This window comes from Primulina huaijiensis, chromosome 9, assembly GCF_012295235.1.
Source record: "Primulina huaijiensis isolate GDHJ02 chromosome 9, ASM1229523v2, whole genome shotgun sequence".
NCBI lineage: Eukaryota > Viridiplantae > Streptophyta > Magnoliopsida > Lamiales > Gesneriaceae > Primulina > Primulina huaijiensis.
In genome coordinates, this window is record NC_133314.1 from 1,963,852 (window position 1) to 1,980,997 (window position 17,146).

Consider the following 17,146-nt stretch of genomic DNA (forward strand, 5'->3'; position numbering starts at 1 on the left):
GTTTGATTTCATTGCATGATGATTAGTTTATACTTTAGAATAATTATAAATATTTTCTAAAAAAATTAAAGTATGAATGACAAGAAAAATAAAATTAAAAATATTTTAAAATTCCGATTTTTTCAGCGATTCATATGGCTAAAAGTGTGAAGACCCAAAAAAAAAATTAGATACACAAAGCCAAGCTACACAAAGCCATGAATTAAAACACATTCAAGCCATGAATTCAAAGAGGAATTTGAAGAGTCATAACAACAATTTTAATTGTGTTTAAGGCCTTTAAGGAAGCCATAAACATTGTGGTAATGGCCTTGAATGATAGCCTCTTCACCTCCACTCCATGAGCCTATAAATAGTGGCCAAAAGGTAGGAGAAATGACACCACCAACAACTATTTTTGAAGCCTTGCAGCAACTATTTTCGAAGCATCTGCAACAGCCGAGTTCTTGTCCATTTTGAGGCAATCCAGCAACTTTCGTGTGCGAATTTTCAGTTGTTCTTCCCTCAATCTTTGAAGATAATAATTAAGTAAGTGGGCTTTTGCTATATATATTTCTTTGTAAGTGGGTTTTTGTTATACTTTTACGTACACTTGCATTTCATAAGTGTACTACTTGATATATATATCGACATACTTGTTCTTCGTAAGTATGTCCACATTTGCTCAAAAATAAATTAAGTATGTTTCTTGAAATTCGATCGGCATGATATATTCGTTCCTAATTGTTATGAAAATCCTTGAACATTTTGTTGATTGATATTCGTTATAATATTTGAAAGCATGTTTGAAATCTTTGAAATGCACTGTAATGATTCGAATTAGAAATGGCAAGGAAATTCCGATATTTGATATGTTTTGTTTAAGGCCCTGATGCGGTGGGTTATAATAACCGTTCTTTTGGCCTCGCCCCTTAGAGGAGTAACATATAGGGGACTGATCAGTAAACCATGAAAAAGGAGATGATTTTCAGTGCTATGTTTGTATCTTGTTCATATTCGATTCAACATGCTTAAGATTGAGATTATAATAATGTATTCGTATAATTATAACCTTGATATTCGTTATGCCCGATCGGCCCCCATTTACTGAGTATTTCTCAAGTACTTACCCCTTACATTCCCACCTCCAGATAAGAACGAGAAACAAATCGAAGATAAAGAACAAGAATACTTTTGGAGATGGTGATGAAGTCAATCCAATTCAAGACCAGTCTTATCATTGTCTCTTAGTTATATTATCGTGTTAGACGCTTCCGCATTTCGTTTTAATCGCATTTTAAAGACGATTATTGATTTATGTAATAGACTGGCTTTTGGCTATTTGATGTACTACGTGGCTTGTTGTTATACGGTTTTAAATTGTTAAACAACGCCGATGACACGTCTCGATTTCGGGGCGTGACATTTATGTGGTATCAGAGCCGCCAGGTTCATAATCAGGCTGGGAGTTTGATAGACAAAATTTGGCGAAGTCAAATTTTGGCAAAAACCCATGCCTTCCTATCCAAATCATTCTGATACATCACATTCATGTCTGTTTGTTTAAATCTTCGAATCCAAGTTGTCACCATAATTGGATGGCTTATTCTTTCGCATGGAATCTCGAAACTCAATTTCCTCAACTGCTTTGAATCTGTGCGAAATTACCCCTTCTTTTCACTTGTGAAAAATCCAATGAAAGATTTTGTTCGATCCAATTATTTTACTTGTCTGATGCGGTAATTTTTATTTTTACCATTACTTTGATTCTAAACCTTTTTCATTCGATTTCTCTAAGAAATGGTTGCCCCTCGTACTCGTGCTCAAGCCGCCCTTCGCATGCTTCAACTTACCATTGAAAACCAAACATGAGAGATTGAAGCCCCAAAGACTCAACTAACTAGAGGAAAACAAAAGAAACAAGAACTCTTGGAGATTTAGAACCTGCTTCAAACTGTTATACAATGTCTCACCCATCACCTTGATCGAGCAGAGAGCCAGCTATCCTTAACACTATGTAACCCATCTAATGTAGTACGACTAGTTCCCCTAATCGAAAGATGATAGTAAAGATTGAAACTAAGAAGGATCTTGCTAATCGCTCTCGTCATCAACATGAAGACCTTGCAAGAAAGCAAGACGTTACATCGCTAAGCTACATGGCGCTACGGATAGACTGCAAGAACAAAATAACTACATGCAATTTGTCGTCGAAAACGTGAAAGAAGAAGAAGAAGTACCTATAGATGTAGTGGAAAAAGAACAGTAATGACTAAGAGATGATAAGGTAGGGTAGACTGGTATTATGGTTATACGATACGAAAAGAAATAAATGTAACATTTCTTTGGGAATGTACAAAGATAAGTTTAATTATATTTTTGGGAATATATCTATCAAATATAAGTTGACTTATATTTTGGGAATACACCTATCTGATATAAGTTGACTTACATTTTTGGGAATTTAATTATCGAAGATAAGCTTCTGACTTAAGATGAAATATTTGACTCGGGATAAGAAATTATTTATGAAAATAAAGTAAGACATTGATGGGCATTGAGGAAGTGTAGCATACGTAATAAGTTCTGACTCTTCTTAAAGTACCAAAAAAAAAAAAAAGATTTGAGGAGAAAGATATCTAACGAAACTTGTTTGTGTTAAAGCATGCTAGGCTCATAGTCTTGATTAAGGAAAGATTTAGTAAAAGAAAAATTGGTTGAGGAGTTAGTTTCTTCCGTACAAGGTTGAAAGAATTTTTAACTAAGTTATTATTGTTGGGACTTAAGTCAATAGGCTGATAAGGAGTTATGTTCTAAGATTCTATATTGGTTTTAATTTTTGAGACATTAATCGTGATAATAAAGTATGGATACGCATATTCAGTGCCGATTTTATTCAGTGTACTATGGGAATTGCTTGGTTGGACAAGAATCACGCAATGATAGATTGTCGGGGTAAGAATGCCAAACTCCAATCCAAAAATAAATAGTATTTCATGGCAAGGATAAAAAACAAAAATCCTTCCTTATTGCTTCTCAGACCTAGAAAGCCATGAAGTATGGCTAGGAAGTCTAACTAGCAATAATGAGAGAAGCAAAAGAAGGAATTGAGCACAAGGTATAAAATATTCCTATGGTACGAGAGCTCCGGAAGCGTTACTTTGAATTATCTCAGACTGTGAAGTAGAATTCGAAAGTAACTTGATAGCTCGTACTACACTAAATTCTAAGGAACCCTAGCGAATGGCTTCAGTTGAACTCAAGGAGCTAAAAGATCGATTCCAAGCTTTGTTAGACAAAAACAAATCAGACCAAGTGCCTCTCTTTGGGGATATTCAATCTTATTAGTACAGAAGAATGGAGAAGGTACAAGATAGTGATCTACAAAAAAAAACTCAATAAGATCAAGAACAAATGTCATCTTTCCAAAATAGATGACTTTTCAATCAGTTAAAAGGAGCTAAGATCTTTCCAAAACTCTACCTAAGTTCGGACTACCACAATTGAAGGTCAAGGCAGAGAATATTCCTAAAATAGCCTTAAAAAGAAAAGGGTATGAACACTATGAGTTCATAATAATTCATTTTGTCATGACCAATGCTCCAACAACACTCATAGAACTCATGAACAGAGTGTTCAATAAATTCCTCGACAAGTTTGTGGTAGTATTGATGATATTCTTGCATATTCAACAAGTGAGGAAGACTGCGAAGAAGATCTTCGTCTTACTCTGCAAATGCTAAGAGAAAAATAACTATATTGTAAATTTAAGAAATATGAATTTTTACTAAAAAGTGTCACATTCCTAGGTCATATAATATCTTGAATAGGCATATCAGTGGGCCATAAAAACGTAGAGACAATCATGGATTGGCCTTGACCAAAAACTGGAATAGAAATTCGAAGCTTTCTGGGATTTGTTGGCTATTAACAAAATGTGTTGAAGGATTTTCTTCCGCTCACCAAGCTCACTCAGAAGAACTCTAAATTAAATTAGAGTGAAGAATGTGAAAAGAGTTTTAGATCCTGAAAAAGAAACTCGCTTCTACGCCATTATTAGTACTTCCCGAATAAGGCATGAATTTCACAATTTACAATGATGCAGCAAAAGAGGATTGTGATGCGTTATCATTCATGAAGGTCAGGTAATTGCATATGCATCAAGGTAATTAAAACCTTATGAGCAAAATTACCACACTCATGATCTTGAGTTAGCAACCATCGTATTTGCACTAAAAATATGGAGACACTATCTATATGGTGCTAAATGCGAGATATTCACCGATCACCAAAGCCTCACATACTTGTTCACTCAAAAAGAATTAAACATGAGGCAGAGACGGTGGATTGAACTCTTGAAAGATTATGACATGACAATCAACTACCATCCGGGTAAAGCCAACAAAGTAGCTGATGCTTTAAGCCGAAGAAGCATAGGGAGAGTAAATTTATTTCTGCTCAACCATGCCTTCAAGAAACCATCAAGCTGAAACAAAATCACTATCCTTCTATAACAAGGATTAAGGAGCAAATTCAAGAAGGAAAAGCTCAAGAATTTAGAGCTAATGAGAAAGACGTCCTGTGGATGAAAGGACGTTTGTGTGTACCAGACCTCGATGAGATTCGACTAGAAGTAATGTTTGAGGCACATAAATCAAAATTCTCAATTCATCCTGGAAGCACCAAAATGTACCGAGACTTGAAAAAGAATTACTGGTGAATGGAATGAAGAAAGATGTAGCCAACTTTGTCGCTAAATACCAAATCTGTCAACAGGTCAAAGCCGAACAGCAATGACCCGGAGGACTCCTACAAACACTAGAGATCCCAACATGGAAGTGGGAACACATTTCCATAGACTTTGTGGTAGGATTACCAAAGTCAAGACAAAACCATGATGGGATCTGGGTTATTATCGATCGTTTCTGCACACTTTTTATCGGTGCGAATGAACTACAACCTAGATAAACTAGCCACCTTGTACATGAACAACATAGTAAGATTACATGGAGTTCCAGTCAATATCTTATATGATATAGATCCGAGATTTGTATCCCGATTTTGGAAGAGCATTCAAGAAGCTATAGGATCAAAAGTCACTCTAAGTACGGCTGATCATCCTCAAACTGATGTCCAAACAGAGAAAACAATTCGAACCTTGGAAGATATGCTGAGAGCTTGTGCTCTAGACTTTAGTGGTAATTATCTTCCATTAATTAAATTCGCGTACAATAAAATTTACCACAACAGCATTGGTATGGCTCCATACGAGGCTTTGTATGGGAAGAAATATCGATCACCACTCTATTGGAATGAATTCGTGGAAAGAACGATCATGTCACCCGAACTTATCAAAGATACCGTGAACAAAGTATTTGTTATCAAAGAACAACTTAAAACGGCACATGATAGACAATAGAGTTGGGCTGATTTAAAAAGAAGACCATTAGAATTTGTAGTGAGTGAAAAAGCTTATCTGAAAGTTTCCCCGATGAAGGAGTAGTCCGATTTCGTAAGGCTAGGAAATTAAATCCTAGATATGTTGGATCACTAGCATACAGACTAGCCCTACCGCCCAATATGGCGAGGAATCATAATGTCTTCAATGTTTCACAACTAAGAAAATATGTCTCTGATCCAAGCCGTGTTCATGAAGAAGGACCGCTACTAATCGAAGAGAACTTGAACGAATAATTAAGAAATGAAGAAGTTCCCATTAAAATTGTGGATACCAAAACCTAGTATTGAGACGAATGAGTATTCCTTATATCAAAGTACAATGGTCCAATCACACAGAAAAAAAGCTACTTGGGAGTTGGAAGAAAAGATGCAAGAATAATATCCTTATCTCTTCGAAGATCGGGTATATCCAAGTTTCGAGGACGAAACTCCTCATAAGGTGGGAAGGATGTGAAGACCCAAAAAAAATTAGATACACAAAGCCAAGCTACACAAAGCCATGAATTAAAACACATTCAAGCCATGAATTAAAACCCATTCAAGCCATGAATTCAAAGAGGAATTTGAAGAGTCATAACAACAATTTTAATTGTGTTTAAGGCCTTTAAGGAAGCCATAAACATGGTGGTAATGGCCTTGAATGATAGCCTCTTCACCTCCCCTCCATGAGCCTATAAATAGTGGCCAAAAGGGAGGAGAAATGACACCACCAACAACTATTTTTGAAGCCTTGCAGCAACTATTTTCGAAGCATCTGCAACAGCCGAGTTCTTGTCCATTTTGAGGCAATCCAGCAACTTTCGTGTGCGAATTTTCAGTTGTTCTTCCCTCAATCTTTGAAGATAATAATTATGTAAGTGGGCTTTTGCTATATATATTTCTTTGTAAGTGGGTTTTTGTTATACTTTTACGTACACTTGCATTTCATGAGTGTACTACTTGATATATATATCGACATACTTGTTCTTCGTAAGTATGTCCACATTTGCTCAAAAAATAAATTAAGTATGTTTCTTGAAATTCGATCGGCATGATATATTCGTTCCTATTTGTTATGAAAATCTTTGAACAATTTGTTGATTGATATTCGTTATAATATTTGAAAGCATGTTTGAAATCTTTGAAATGCACTGTAATGATTCGAATTAGAAATGGCAAGGAAATTCCGATATTTGATATGTTTTGTTTAAGGCCCTGATGCGGTGGGTTATAATAACCGTTCTTTTGGCCTCGCCCCTTAGAGGAGTAACATATAGGGGACTGATCAGTAAACCATGAAAAAGGAGATGATTTTCAGTGCTATGTTTGTATCTTGTTCATATTCGATTCAACATGCTTAAGATTGAGATTATAATAATGTATTCGTATAATTATAACCTTGATATTCGTTATGCCCGATCGGCCCCCATTTACTGAGTATTTCCCAAGTACTCACCCCTTACATTCCCACCTCCAGATAAGAACGAGAAACAAATCGAAGATAAAGAACAAGAATACTTTTGGGGATGGTGATGAAGTCAATCCAATTCAAGACCAGTCTTATCATTGTCTCTTAGTTATATTATCGTGTTAGACGCTTCCGCATTTCGTTTTAATCGCATTGTAAAGACGATTATTGATTTATGTAATAGACTGGCTTTTGGCTATTTGATGTACTACGTGGCTTGTTGTTATACGGTTTTAAATTGTTAAACAACGCCGATGACACGTCTCGATTTCGGGGCGTGACAAAAAGTATATCCAAAAATCAACCAATTATGTAAAAGAAGAAGTGAATTTTTTAAAAAATTTTATTCTTTATTTAAAATATTCTGTATACACATTTAAAATTAAATAAAAAATAGTGCGACAAGCTGAAAAGAAAAAATCTTTATCGGGCTTTGTTATCTAAGGCCCACTATCAATATCGGGCTTTCCGTTGAATGACAAAAACAGGGCCGTTGCATAATAAGCCCACTAACTATACATTAGTGATTAGACTGCTCGGAATCTTGATTAGAATCAGGGTTTTTTCACGCTATTCTACATTTAACTTCTCAAATTCATTCAGGTTTCAAGGAGGTACGTAAAATTTGACTCTCCTTTTGCATTTTTTTTTCCTTTTTCCTCTTCAGTTTCTTTCTCTAGTAGATATGTGTGATGAAATGTAGCTGTTTAGTTCCAGGTTAGTAAAAATTCAATTTTTCTGTCACATCAGTTCATTTTGATCGCTATTTGCCAATATTTATTCGTTATTCTGCTTTGTCTTTTATTTTATCTGGATTTCAAGACTAAAATGTTATGTATTTGCGGTGAATTTGGATTAGTTATATGTTCTAATGATTTAGAATTTTTTAATCGGCCTTTGGCATGAATTTTAGTTGTGGTGGCCTGGATTTTTCATACTGGAGTATATTTTGGGTACATGGCCGAAATATGCTGAGGCTGGGTTAATTATCTTCGTTTGATTGCTGATTTTTTTTTTATTCGTACGCTTTCACAAGTCCAGAGAAGGACCACCAATTAAGCAACCGGCGGTTAGTAAAGGCTTCAGGGTTAGGATGTTAGGATGCAAGGAATTTTTTTTGTATATTATGTTTCGTTCAATGAATAAAACACGGCTCACCTTAGTTATATGCCCCAGTGTCAGTAATTTTAATTTGAGTATGATACCTCGAGTAATTGATTAGATTACATGTGCTAGAGACTAGAGTTTGAGTTTCCCTCTGGCTGTTTTTTGTTTAGCGTGTTGTTTTTTGTTTAGTGTGTTTCGTAATCTCCGTATTATTTAGTAAATATATTTTTTAGGTTAAGGTTAAAGGTTTTATATGTTAGGTGCTTTATGTATGTATACTTCTTGAAAGTCACTTGTATCTCCCTGGAATTTGGGCTAAATTTTGATACTCGGCATGATAACTGTGTGAAACCAGTCTCTTTGTGCTTCCTATATTGCAGATGGCTAGATGGGATGAGATTCTCTCCCTTCCTGTACAGAACCCTCCAACCTTGGAGTTCTCGTCGGATGATGTTGTGTGGTCCAAGGTGGAAGGTTGGCGTGATAATATAGATAGACTTGCTCTGATCCCTTTCTCCAGAGTGGATGATTTTGTCAGGGGGGAATCAAACAATAAAGAGTGCCCAACAAGATTCCATGTCGAAGCAAGGAGGCGGCGAACTCCACAGATGTCTTACAAGCCTAAAGTTGATGGAATTCTTGAATATATATTGTATGTTCGGATCAGTTTTATTGTTGGTGTAACTGCGACTCAATTTTTTTTTGGTATCCTTTTGAGCATCCCTGTAAATTGATCATGTCAACATTGTAGGTACTGGTGCTCCTTTGGTCCAGATGATCATAGAAAAGGTGGTATTGTACGGCCTAGTAGGACCACTTATGTTGCAAAGAACAAATCAGCTGGTCGGCCAAATACAAAGAGGGGTTGCACATGCCATTTTATTGTGAAACGCTTAATTGCAGAGCCTTCAGTGGCACTTATTATATACAATCAAGATAAGCATGTGGATAAAAAAGGATCGCCATGCCATGGTCCACAGGATAAAAAAGCTGTTGGGACTCGTGCTATGTATGCTCCGTACATATCAGATGAACTCCGCCTCCGTGTCTTGTCCCTTCTTCATGTTGGGGTCTCGGTAGAAACCATAATGCAGAGACACAATGAATCAGTTGAGAAACAAGGAGGTCCTTGTAATAGAGATGACCTTTTGACCCATCGCTATGTTCGCCGACAAGAAAGGAGTATCCGGAGATCCACTTATGAACTTGACGAAGACGACACTGTCAGCACTAGCATGTGGGTTGAGAGCCACCGAAGTAATGTTTTCTTTTATCAAGATTTCTCTGATTCAGATCCTTTAGTCCTGGGGATTCAAACAGAGTGGCAATTGCAACAAATGATTCATTTTGGAAGTTGCCGCCTATTGGCTTCACATTCAAATTTTGGTTTGAATAAGCTGAAGGTCTGTTATGTTTATCATTTTCACTTGAGCAGTCCTCTTGTCTTGCACACTGAATTTAGTATGGCTTACTTTGTTTTCCAGTATCCTATTCAAAGTCTTGTGGTGTTCAACTCAGACAACAAGGCTATACCAGTTGCTTGGATTATTACTCCTAGATTTTCAAGCAGTGATACATATAGATGGATGCGGGCCCTATGCAATCGAGTTCATGCAAAAGATCCCACGTGGAAGTTGGCTGGGTTCATCGTGGATGATCCTTTGGCTGATATTGTAGCTATCAGGTTTGTCTTGGTTTGCATTCACGTTTTAAGTCAGTTTTCGCTGTTGCTACAACAGCGATCTTGATTGATTCAAATTTCAAACTGTGCATTGTATTGCTTATGGTATCTACACGTTCATAGAATACATCAGAACTCAGAAGATTCAAAACATGATCTGACCAGATGATTCCAACTTCATAGGAATTGTGAAACATGGAGTTTACTTGAGAAACCGAATATTTGTTGAACAATAGTTATTATCTCACAGTTACTCCGTATCTGAACAACTTTGTCTTGCCTGCATAAATCAATCGATGATTGAATGTTATTTCCAACCAATGTTCATATTTTGTTGGTTTTTTTCTCGCTTAATTATCCAAATGAATTAGCTAATTTATCCAAATGAATTAGCTAATTTTGGGATAACAAACAAGATAACGGAGGGCTGCAAACGTCTCTTGCATCTTAGTTTGTGTTTCATTAAGGATAAGAGTGGTTGTAGACTGTTTCGGTTTAACCAATCCCGTTGTTAGGATTGTATCAATTAAAGATACATTCAATGTCTCTTCTTTCTGTTAATTTGATTCCTTATGGTTGCTTGATAGTGAGGGATATTCTTTATGTGTGGCTATAGGGAAGTGTTTCAATGCTCAATATTGATATGCTTTTGGCATGTTCGTCATGCATGGCATAAAAATTTGGTGAAGAGATGCTTACAGATGGAGATGCGCGCTGAAATAGCAAAAGAGCTTGGACAGGCAGTTAATAAAATCTCCAAAGGGACCGGCACTGCTAATGTTTTCGAAGCTTTCATGGAAGATTTTGTTGATGCAGCAGAGTTTATGGACTATTTCAAGGCACTTTGGTATCCAAGGCTAGGTAATTTGCTTTAATAGAATTGATGAAATAACACATGATGTCCAAGTCCCGCGCATTTTCAGTAACTAAACACATGGACTACTGTCTACCCTTTGTTGAAGCGTGCTTTTAGAGGGTTTCCCATGTTAAATGTGCATTTCTTTTCCAGAATAGAAAATTATCTTAATATTGCTTGATATGATTGGACTCTTCTGATCAGGTATTTGGGCACGTGTGCTTAAAGCTCTTCCTCTCGCAAGCCAAGAGACCTGTGCAGCAATGGAGTTCTATCACAACCAGTTGAAGCTTAGGTTATTAAATGAGAAAGAACAAAGTGTATACGAACGTGCTGATTGGCTTGTAAATAAGCTTGACACTAAAGTCCATTCTTACTTCTGGCTCGATGAGTACTCAGGGAAGGAGGATTTTGCAAGATATTGGAAGGATGAATGGATGAGTGCTCCGACAGCTTGGAGGAAATCATTAAGTATTCCAGATGCTCACGTAGTCATGGAAGGTAAATGTGCTAAAGTTGTTGATGATCAAGATACAGTTCATAGAGTGTTGAACCCTGGTTCAGAGTATGCAATCTGTGATTGTAGTTGGGCAAAAATGGGAAACTTATGCGAGCATATTTTCAAAACAATCAAATTATGTCGTGTCATGGGTTCCACCACTCCATCTATGAGTATGTACAAGTACAGCCAGGCCTTGATTAATATGCTTCACTGTCCTCCATTTGATTCTTTGGTTCGTGACCATGCTGTTTCATTAGCAATATCCATACGGATGCAGTTGAACGCACAAATCGGCCCAGAGAGCAGCCGGGACAAAGGACATGCTGTAGATTCATCTCAGATTGAAAATGGTTCAACTGTGAAACCCCAGCATGCAAGCAGTGAAGCAATGGATTTAGATGATAATCCAACTCATCCGATGACTGAAAATGACAACGATACCGGCGCTCAATTTGGGATTTTTGGTGATGAGGTGGCAGTTGATTCATCATCCATGCGTACTTTGGCACCTCAGTTTTCCTCTGGAGATAGAAGCGCATCGTCTGCTCCCTTCGTTGAGAATGGAGAACTCCAGGCAGATACTGGCGCAGACACAACCAAGAAACTCTCTTCTACTGATATTGAATTCAAGAGTCCGGGTGGCCTAGAAAATTTGGAGAAAAACCATAATACAAGTATGGTTGATGTAGAGCCACAACCTCGTAATGACCATCCACCCGTTGTTAATTCTTTAGATTCACATGCAGAACGTCATATCACTGAATTTAACGGTGGTAAAGGTGCAGAAATTTTTTCTGCTGTAGCGAGTGTTGGAGGTAAGACAGAAAAAAGCTCTTCACTGTTGTCCGGGGCAGTTAATTCAAATACTACTTTCACTGAAAGATCAGCTGATATCTGTGAAAATGGAGTTGTAGACTTGCCTTGTACCAAGCTGGCATCATCGGAGGTCTAGATTCATCAGAATATATGATGAATTATGGAGTCAATGAGTGGATGGGTTGAACACCCCATTAAATAATTGTGCCTGTTGCATCACGTGTCAGAACCGGTTTGTTATTTGAATGCAGGACATAAGCACCAACTTAGACGAAACTTCTCCTTTTAGACATGAAGTGTAATGCTAATGTCCATGTCTAAAGAAGTAACTCATAGCAGCGAGGTTGGACGTGTCCCTGGAATTCAAGAAGATGGATAAAGTTGAATGTATTGCTTTTCATGAGCAAAGCAACCCACATGATAAATTTTTTTTATCTGATATATTTGGTACCATTCTCTGTTGATGAAGGTGTGGCGGGTTGGATAGGTATGAAATTAACCGGAAAATCGAGCTTATAGAGCAACGGCTCCATGGGTTGTGATGCTGCAGCTGGTATGAAGGCCGTTCTAATTTATAATGTCAAGAGCTATTTCCGTTCAAGGAATGGTCTACAATGTGAACATGGCTCCTCGTCTTCCCTCTAGTATTCTTGGGAAAAAAATTCCTGAGGACTGACAAAACTCGTGTAATTGACAGGCTAAAGACTTAGTTTTCAAGAGTTATGTTGTACGCATGTTCTTCAAAATAAATTAATATAGATTTGGATACATAAACATCTAATTTAAGGGGGGAAATAAAACCTGAATTGAGTATTTTGCAAGAGAAAAAACACAGAAATTATTGTTAGGATACAATGTTGTGTCAGAATTTTTTCATGTTTGAAAATAAAGTTCTTATTGAGTATCCTTACTACTTCCTAAAAACCCTAAAAAAACTGTCATGGGTCTATTTAATGTGTTGATTAAATATTGCCCTTCTTTAAAAATTATAATTAGATAGATTACCAAAGGAAATATGAAAACTTATCGTAAATTTCTCCATTCCTCTGTTCAAAAGCGTAAAGCAGAGTCTTTGAATCGTACTTTGTTGGCCAGGCACGTCCCACTTTGAAAGGAAGAAAATTCGATTATTTTGCAAACTTAAATGTTAAAAATATTATTAATTTTATGCATGTTTTTATTCCTTTCGGGTCAATATTTGTTTATTTGGTGGTTTTATTTTATCATTGTATGTGGATTGTTGATTTTGAAAAAAAGATAAGAAAAGACAAGAAAAGAATATCATTCTTCCGTATACATTTAGTACAAATTACAAACTCTGTGTTGGTTATTTAAATTATTTATTGTAAGATTTATGATATTAAAAATTCATGTTAATAAATCTCATATCTTACTAAGACGTTTAATATTCAAATATTAATTTACACATGCAAAGCGTATGCACCGTTGCTTAGTCTATGCTAGTCCTCATATGCATATATTGTGTGCGTGTAATTTTTTTTATATAAATACTTTTGTCATAAAAAAATTTAAAACCAAATTTAGATTATAAGTTTTTAAAAATTGAATTTAAGAAAATTTAGTTGAATACAAATTTTAAACATCATAAAAGTTAAAAGGAAATATGTAGTATGACTAGAGTTAAAGAAGTAAATGATATGTTCATATTAAATTGTGTCACTCACGTTATATCCAATGGTCTAATTTATGGCAAAAACTTGTGTGAAACGGTCTCACGGGTCGTATTTTGTGAGACGGATCTCTTATTTGAGTCATCCATGAAAAATTATTACTTTTTATGTTAAGAGTATTACTTTTTATTGTGAATATATATCGGTAGGGTTGACCCGAAATATTACTTTTTGTGCTAAGAGTATTAACTTTTATTGTGAATATCGGTAGGGTTGACTCGTCTCACACGTCACGTATCACGTATCACGTATCTAGATTAGTTTTCTATAATTGGATTTAGTATTAGGATACTACCTTATGGTAGTGAAGTGAAATGACATTTGGATTGCAAGGCAAATATGTTAGTGCTCCGATGTTTATCAGTTATCACGGTTGCGGGTGAATCTTGAATTTCGTTTTCTGGAAATAGATGAAAATGGGGATTTTGGAAAATAATTAGATTCTCATTATTGTCCATTCCGGGCTTGTGCAAGATTTCATCTTAAATGGAATTTCTGAACTTCAGGATTCAATCGTGTAGTATGCACTCTCGTGTACTCAAAACGAAAAGGATTAATGGGACAAGATAACAACATAGGAACAATGCAAGTTTTTGGCCTTTTGTTTTTGTTTTTTTACCTAGTATATATCATTTTCAAAATATTTTAAGTCAATGAATGAATGCAAAAAAATTTAGCACCAGAAAAGTTAAAAATGGCCAACGTTGGTGCCTATGATTTGAACAACAAAAGAGTCAAAGAAACTTGGAATTTGGGTCGACGAAAAGGGTTAAAAACTTGGCACTGGTTTCCCTCCATTCATGTATTTATTTTAGATTCCTACGAAATGAACTCAAGAACGGAAGAACCGCATTTCGGTGGCTGCTGGAAGTTGAGCTCCGCCTCTGCTCCGGCCACCTCAACCGGTAATATGGCAGCCGTTTTTCGCGCTATTCTTGTGTGTCTGACTCCTTCCTGGGCCTGCAGGAATTCAGCCATTTTCCACAATTCCGGTAAGCGAATGTGTGTGTGGGTTAAGATATTCAGTTAGAAAATCAAGTAGAAATCATGCATGTAGGTGCATTAAGTTTGATTATACTAGGTAATTTTATTTATAGGAAAATTTTGAAATTCTCTGCTCTGGTTAGTTGATGTGTATATGTCGATGGCTTTTTGATCTTGGTGGTCCCTGTGAAAGATTATGCCATTTTGATAAAGGACAAATCCTTGATGAATTGAATTCTTTACAGTGCCAATAGAAAGCATGATGGAGGAAGATAAAAGGCCGAAATTTGTGAACTCAATTGATAATTTGCCTGACTTCCTCTTGATTGATATCATTCAGAGACTACCCTTGGATTCGGTTTTCGTATCAAAATGTGTTTCCAAGAATTGGCTCTCCCTCATCTCTGATCCTATGTTCGCTCGCTCCTATGCCTCTCGGAAACCATCTATTCCCCGACCGTTGGCCCTATTCTACATCAGTTCTGTTCTAAAACCAAGGCAACCTTGTGAAATAGGCCCTTACTGCCCTTACTTTGGATCTAATTCGATGAATTTCGCTGTCAATATGTTCAAAACTAAGCTACAACAAAGACAGAGAGAAACATTTCCTTTGCAACTGATAGGATCTGATCGCGATTTGCTGCTGTTTTCTGGGTCGAGTAACTCGTCTAAAGAGAGTACTTACTGTCTTTGCAACCCATTGACCTTTGAATGGCTCACTCTCCCACAAATCAAAGGATATAGAATAAGATGTCCAGCAGCTGGCTTCATGGTGGAAGAGGATGGTACTTTTTGGGTTGTGCAGATTATTCCACGCTGGTCTACTCCTTTACTTAGTTTCCTCGTTTTTCATTCAGCAAATGGTAAATGGTGCATCAAAGAAGTGTTGAATACTCGTCCCTTCAGATTATTCAGGGCAAAGGCAACTATGGTTTACCGCGGAATGATAATGTGGATGGTGGATGTTGGTTTGCTCGCATTTGATCCGAAAAATGATGGTGGTAGGTGCCGTGTTATTGACTTGCCGAATAACAAAAAGGGAAGGCTCGGAGTTTCTTGTGGTAACCTACATTACTATGAGGTGAGTAGCTATGGTCATTTGAAAACAATCGAGAATCCCATTTTAAGAGTATGGATGTTGATGGATTTCGATGGCAGAGATTGGACATTAAAGCATAGTATCCTATATGGTGACCTGTGGTCGGGTGATGAATATTTGAATCGATCTCTGGCATCACCAAACACCGATAAATACTTCCATTTGGTGGCCTTCCATCCTTTGAATTCTGATATGATTTTCTTGAAATGTGATGGAGAATTGGTGTCATGTGAGATTTCATCTGCTTATTTGGAGGTTCTTTCTTGTGATCCTTCAGACGCAACGTTTTACAGGTTGGAGTGGGATGTTCTGCCTCTTGTGTTGGGACTTTGGCCGACATCTCTTTCCACATTTAGGAAGAAATATAATCAGGTATGACTCTCTAGTCTCTACAAAAGCCTACAATTAATGAGTTTGTGATCGTCAAGAGAATAGCTCTTGGTGTATTTTATGTTCAAGATGTTCGGGTGAACATCTCAATTGAAAACATGCATGTGAGACCATCATTTTTTTTTATTTCAAGTTAGATATTCGCCCGAACATCTCGTACAAATACATCAGGGCTTCCGGTGTAGCATAGAATCGCCTCATGTAGGTTAGCAGAAGACAAGGGCAAACCGAACCTAGTCACATAAAAAAAAAAAAAAATCTACAATTTTACTAAAACTAGACGTTGCATGCCCTAAAATCAATGAACTGTCACCACCCCATGAGTTACCTAAAAACATTCCTCTTACAGAGAATGTCAAAGGGCTCATATCTTTTTTGTCATGTGGGATCCAAACCTCAACATAGCCAAAATACAATTGGACCAAAATAAACGGTAAAAAATCAGTTAATTTTGTTATTTACCGAAATAACCTATTTTGAATGTTGTTTAATTTGTTCCATTTTGACTATACACTTTGACAATTCGATTTGCTCGGAATAATTTCTGTTTTATTCAATTTTGCACGATTTAGTTGGTTGGTAAAATATAACATCGTGTGATATACATTTTTTATACAAGATGATACAAATCCGCTACAATAGATGAAGCTTTCAAGAATTTTGAGTATTGATCAGCTCAAAGTTATCAATCAAGAATGTTAAAAAGTCATTCTTTATCTTGGTTTTGGCAGGTTTCTTGGATGAGCACACCCAAGGTGGAGCGAGTAGGCGCTGTACCTTTGAAAAAATTCAAATTTCATGTATAATCTATTATTATTATTTCTATATAAAAACAGACAATGTTTGATATAAGGAAATTACCCATATTATAATATATTTTTAAAAATAGCCTTCTACTCTAAATATTATGTGATATGGAATTTTAGTTTTTAAAGTTTAAAATTCCAAAAATGCCATTAATTTATATGGAGAGTTTAGTTGTACTAACCCATTAAAAACCTCTATTTTAAAAAAAATAGCCTTTCTTAAAATTTTATAATATAGTTTGGTGTTATTTCACTTCATATCATCATTTCTATAAAAGCTATATATTTTAATTTTGGGCTTGACGTGCAAGTTTGTTTTTACAATCAT

General features: G+C 36.3%; 2 protein-coding genes across 3 annotated transcripts; both read left to right on the forward strand.

Moving 5' to 3' along the window:
• The first annotated feature begins 7,412 nt into the window (after positions 1 to 7,412).
• Positions 7,413 to 12,758, forward strand: LOC140984502 (uncharacterized). Of its 2 annotated transcripts, none has more exons than XM_073451965.1 (6): positions 7,413 to 7,500; positions 8,374 to 8,645; positions 8,745 to 9,396; positions 9,478 to 9,677; positions 10,291 to 10,535; positions 10,735 to 12,758. In XM_073451965.1, the coding sequence occupies exons 2-6, from the start codon at positions 8,374 to 8,376 to the stop codon at positions 11,982 to 11,984; spliced, it is 2,619 nt and encodes an 872-aa protein (XP_073308066.1). In that variant the 5' UTR covers positions 7,413 to 7,500; the 3' UTR covers positions 11,985 to 12,758. The 2 variants fall into 2 exon arrangements, with proteins under 2 accessions (XP_073308066.1, XP_073308067.1); XM_073451966.1 differs by having other exon boundaries at positions 7,466 to 7,603.
• A 1,552-nt stretch (positions 12,759 to 14,310) lies between these two features.
• On the forward strand, positions 14,311 to 16,000 carry LOC140984662 (putative F-box protein At3g28280). Its single transcript, XM_073452205.1, has 2 exons — positions 14,311 to 14,531; positions 14,769 to 16,000. The coding sequence occupies exons 1-2, from the start codon at positions 14,366 to 14,368 to the stop codon at positions 15,998 to 16,000; spliced, it is 1,398 nt and encodes a 465-aa protein (XP_073308306.1). The 5' UTR covers positions 14,311 to 14,365.
• The last annotated feature ends 1,146 nt before the right edge of the window (positions 16,001 to 17,146 follow it).

What these genes read in the sequence shown, in the direction of transcription:
- LOC140984502 (XM_073451965.1), top strand. Translation starts at nt 8,374, where the DNA reads ATGGCTAGATGGGATGAGATTCTCTCCCTTCCTGTACAGAACCCTCCA. An exon ending in GGAATTCTTGAATATATATT is followed by an intron (nt 8,646 to 8,744) that starts GTATGTTCGGAT and finishes TCAACATTGTAG; the next exon opens with GTACTGGTGCTCCTTTGGTC. An exon ending in ACTTTGGTATCCAAGGCTAG is followed by an intron (nt 10,536 to 10,734) that starts GTAATTTGCTTT and finishes TCTTCTGATCAG; the next exon opens with GTATTTGGGCACGTGTGCTT.
- LOC140984662 (XM_073452205.1), top strand. Translation starts at nt 14,366, where the DNA reads ATGAACTCAAGAACGGAAGAACCGCATTTCGGTGGCTGCTGGAAGTTG. An exon ending in AGCCATTTTCCACAATTCCG is followed by an intron (nt 14,532 to 14,768) that starts GTAAGCGAATGT and finishes AATTCTTTACAG; the next exon opens with TGCCAATAGAAAGCATGATG.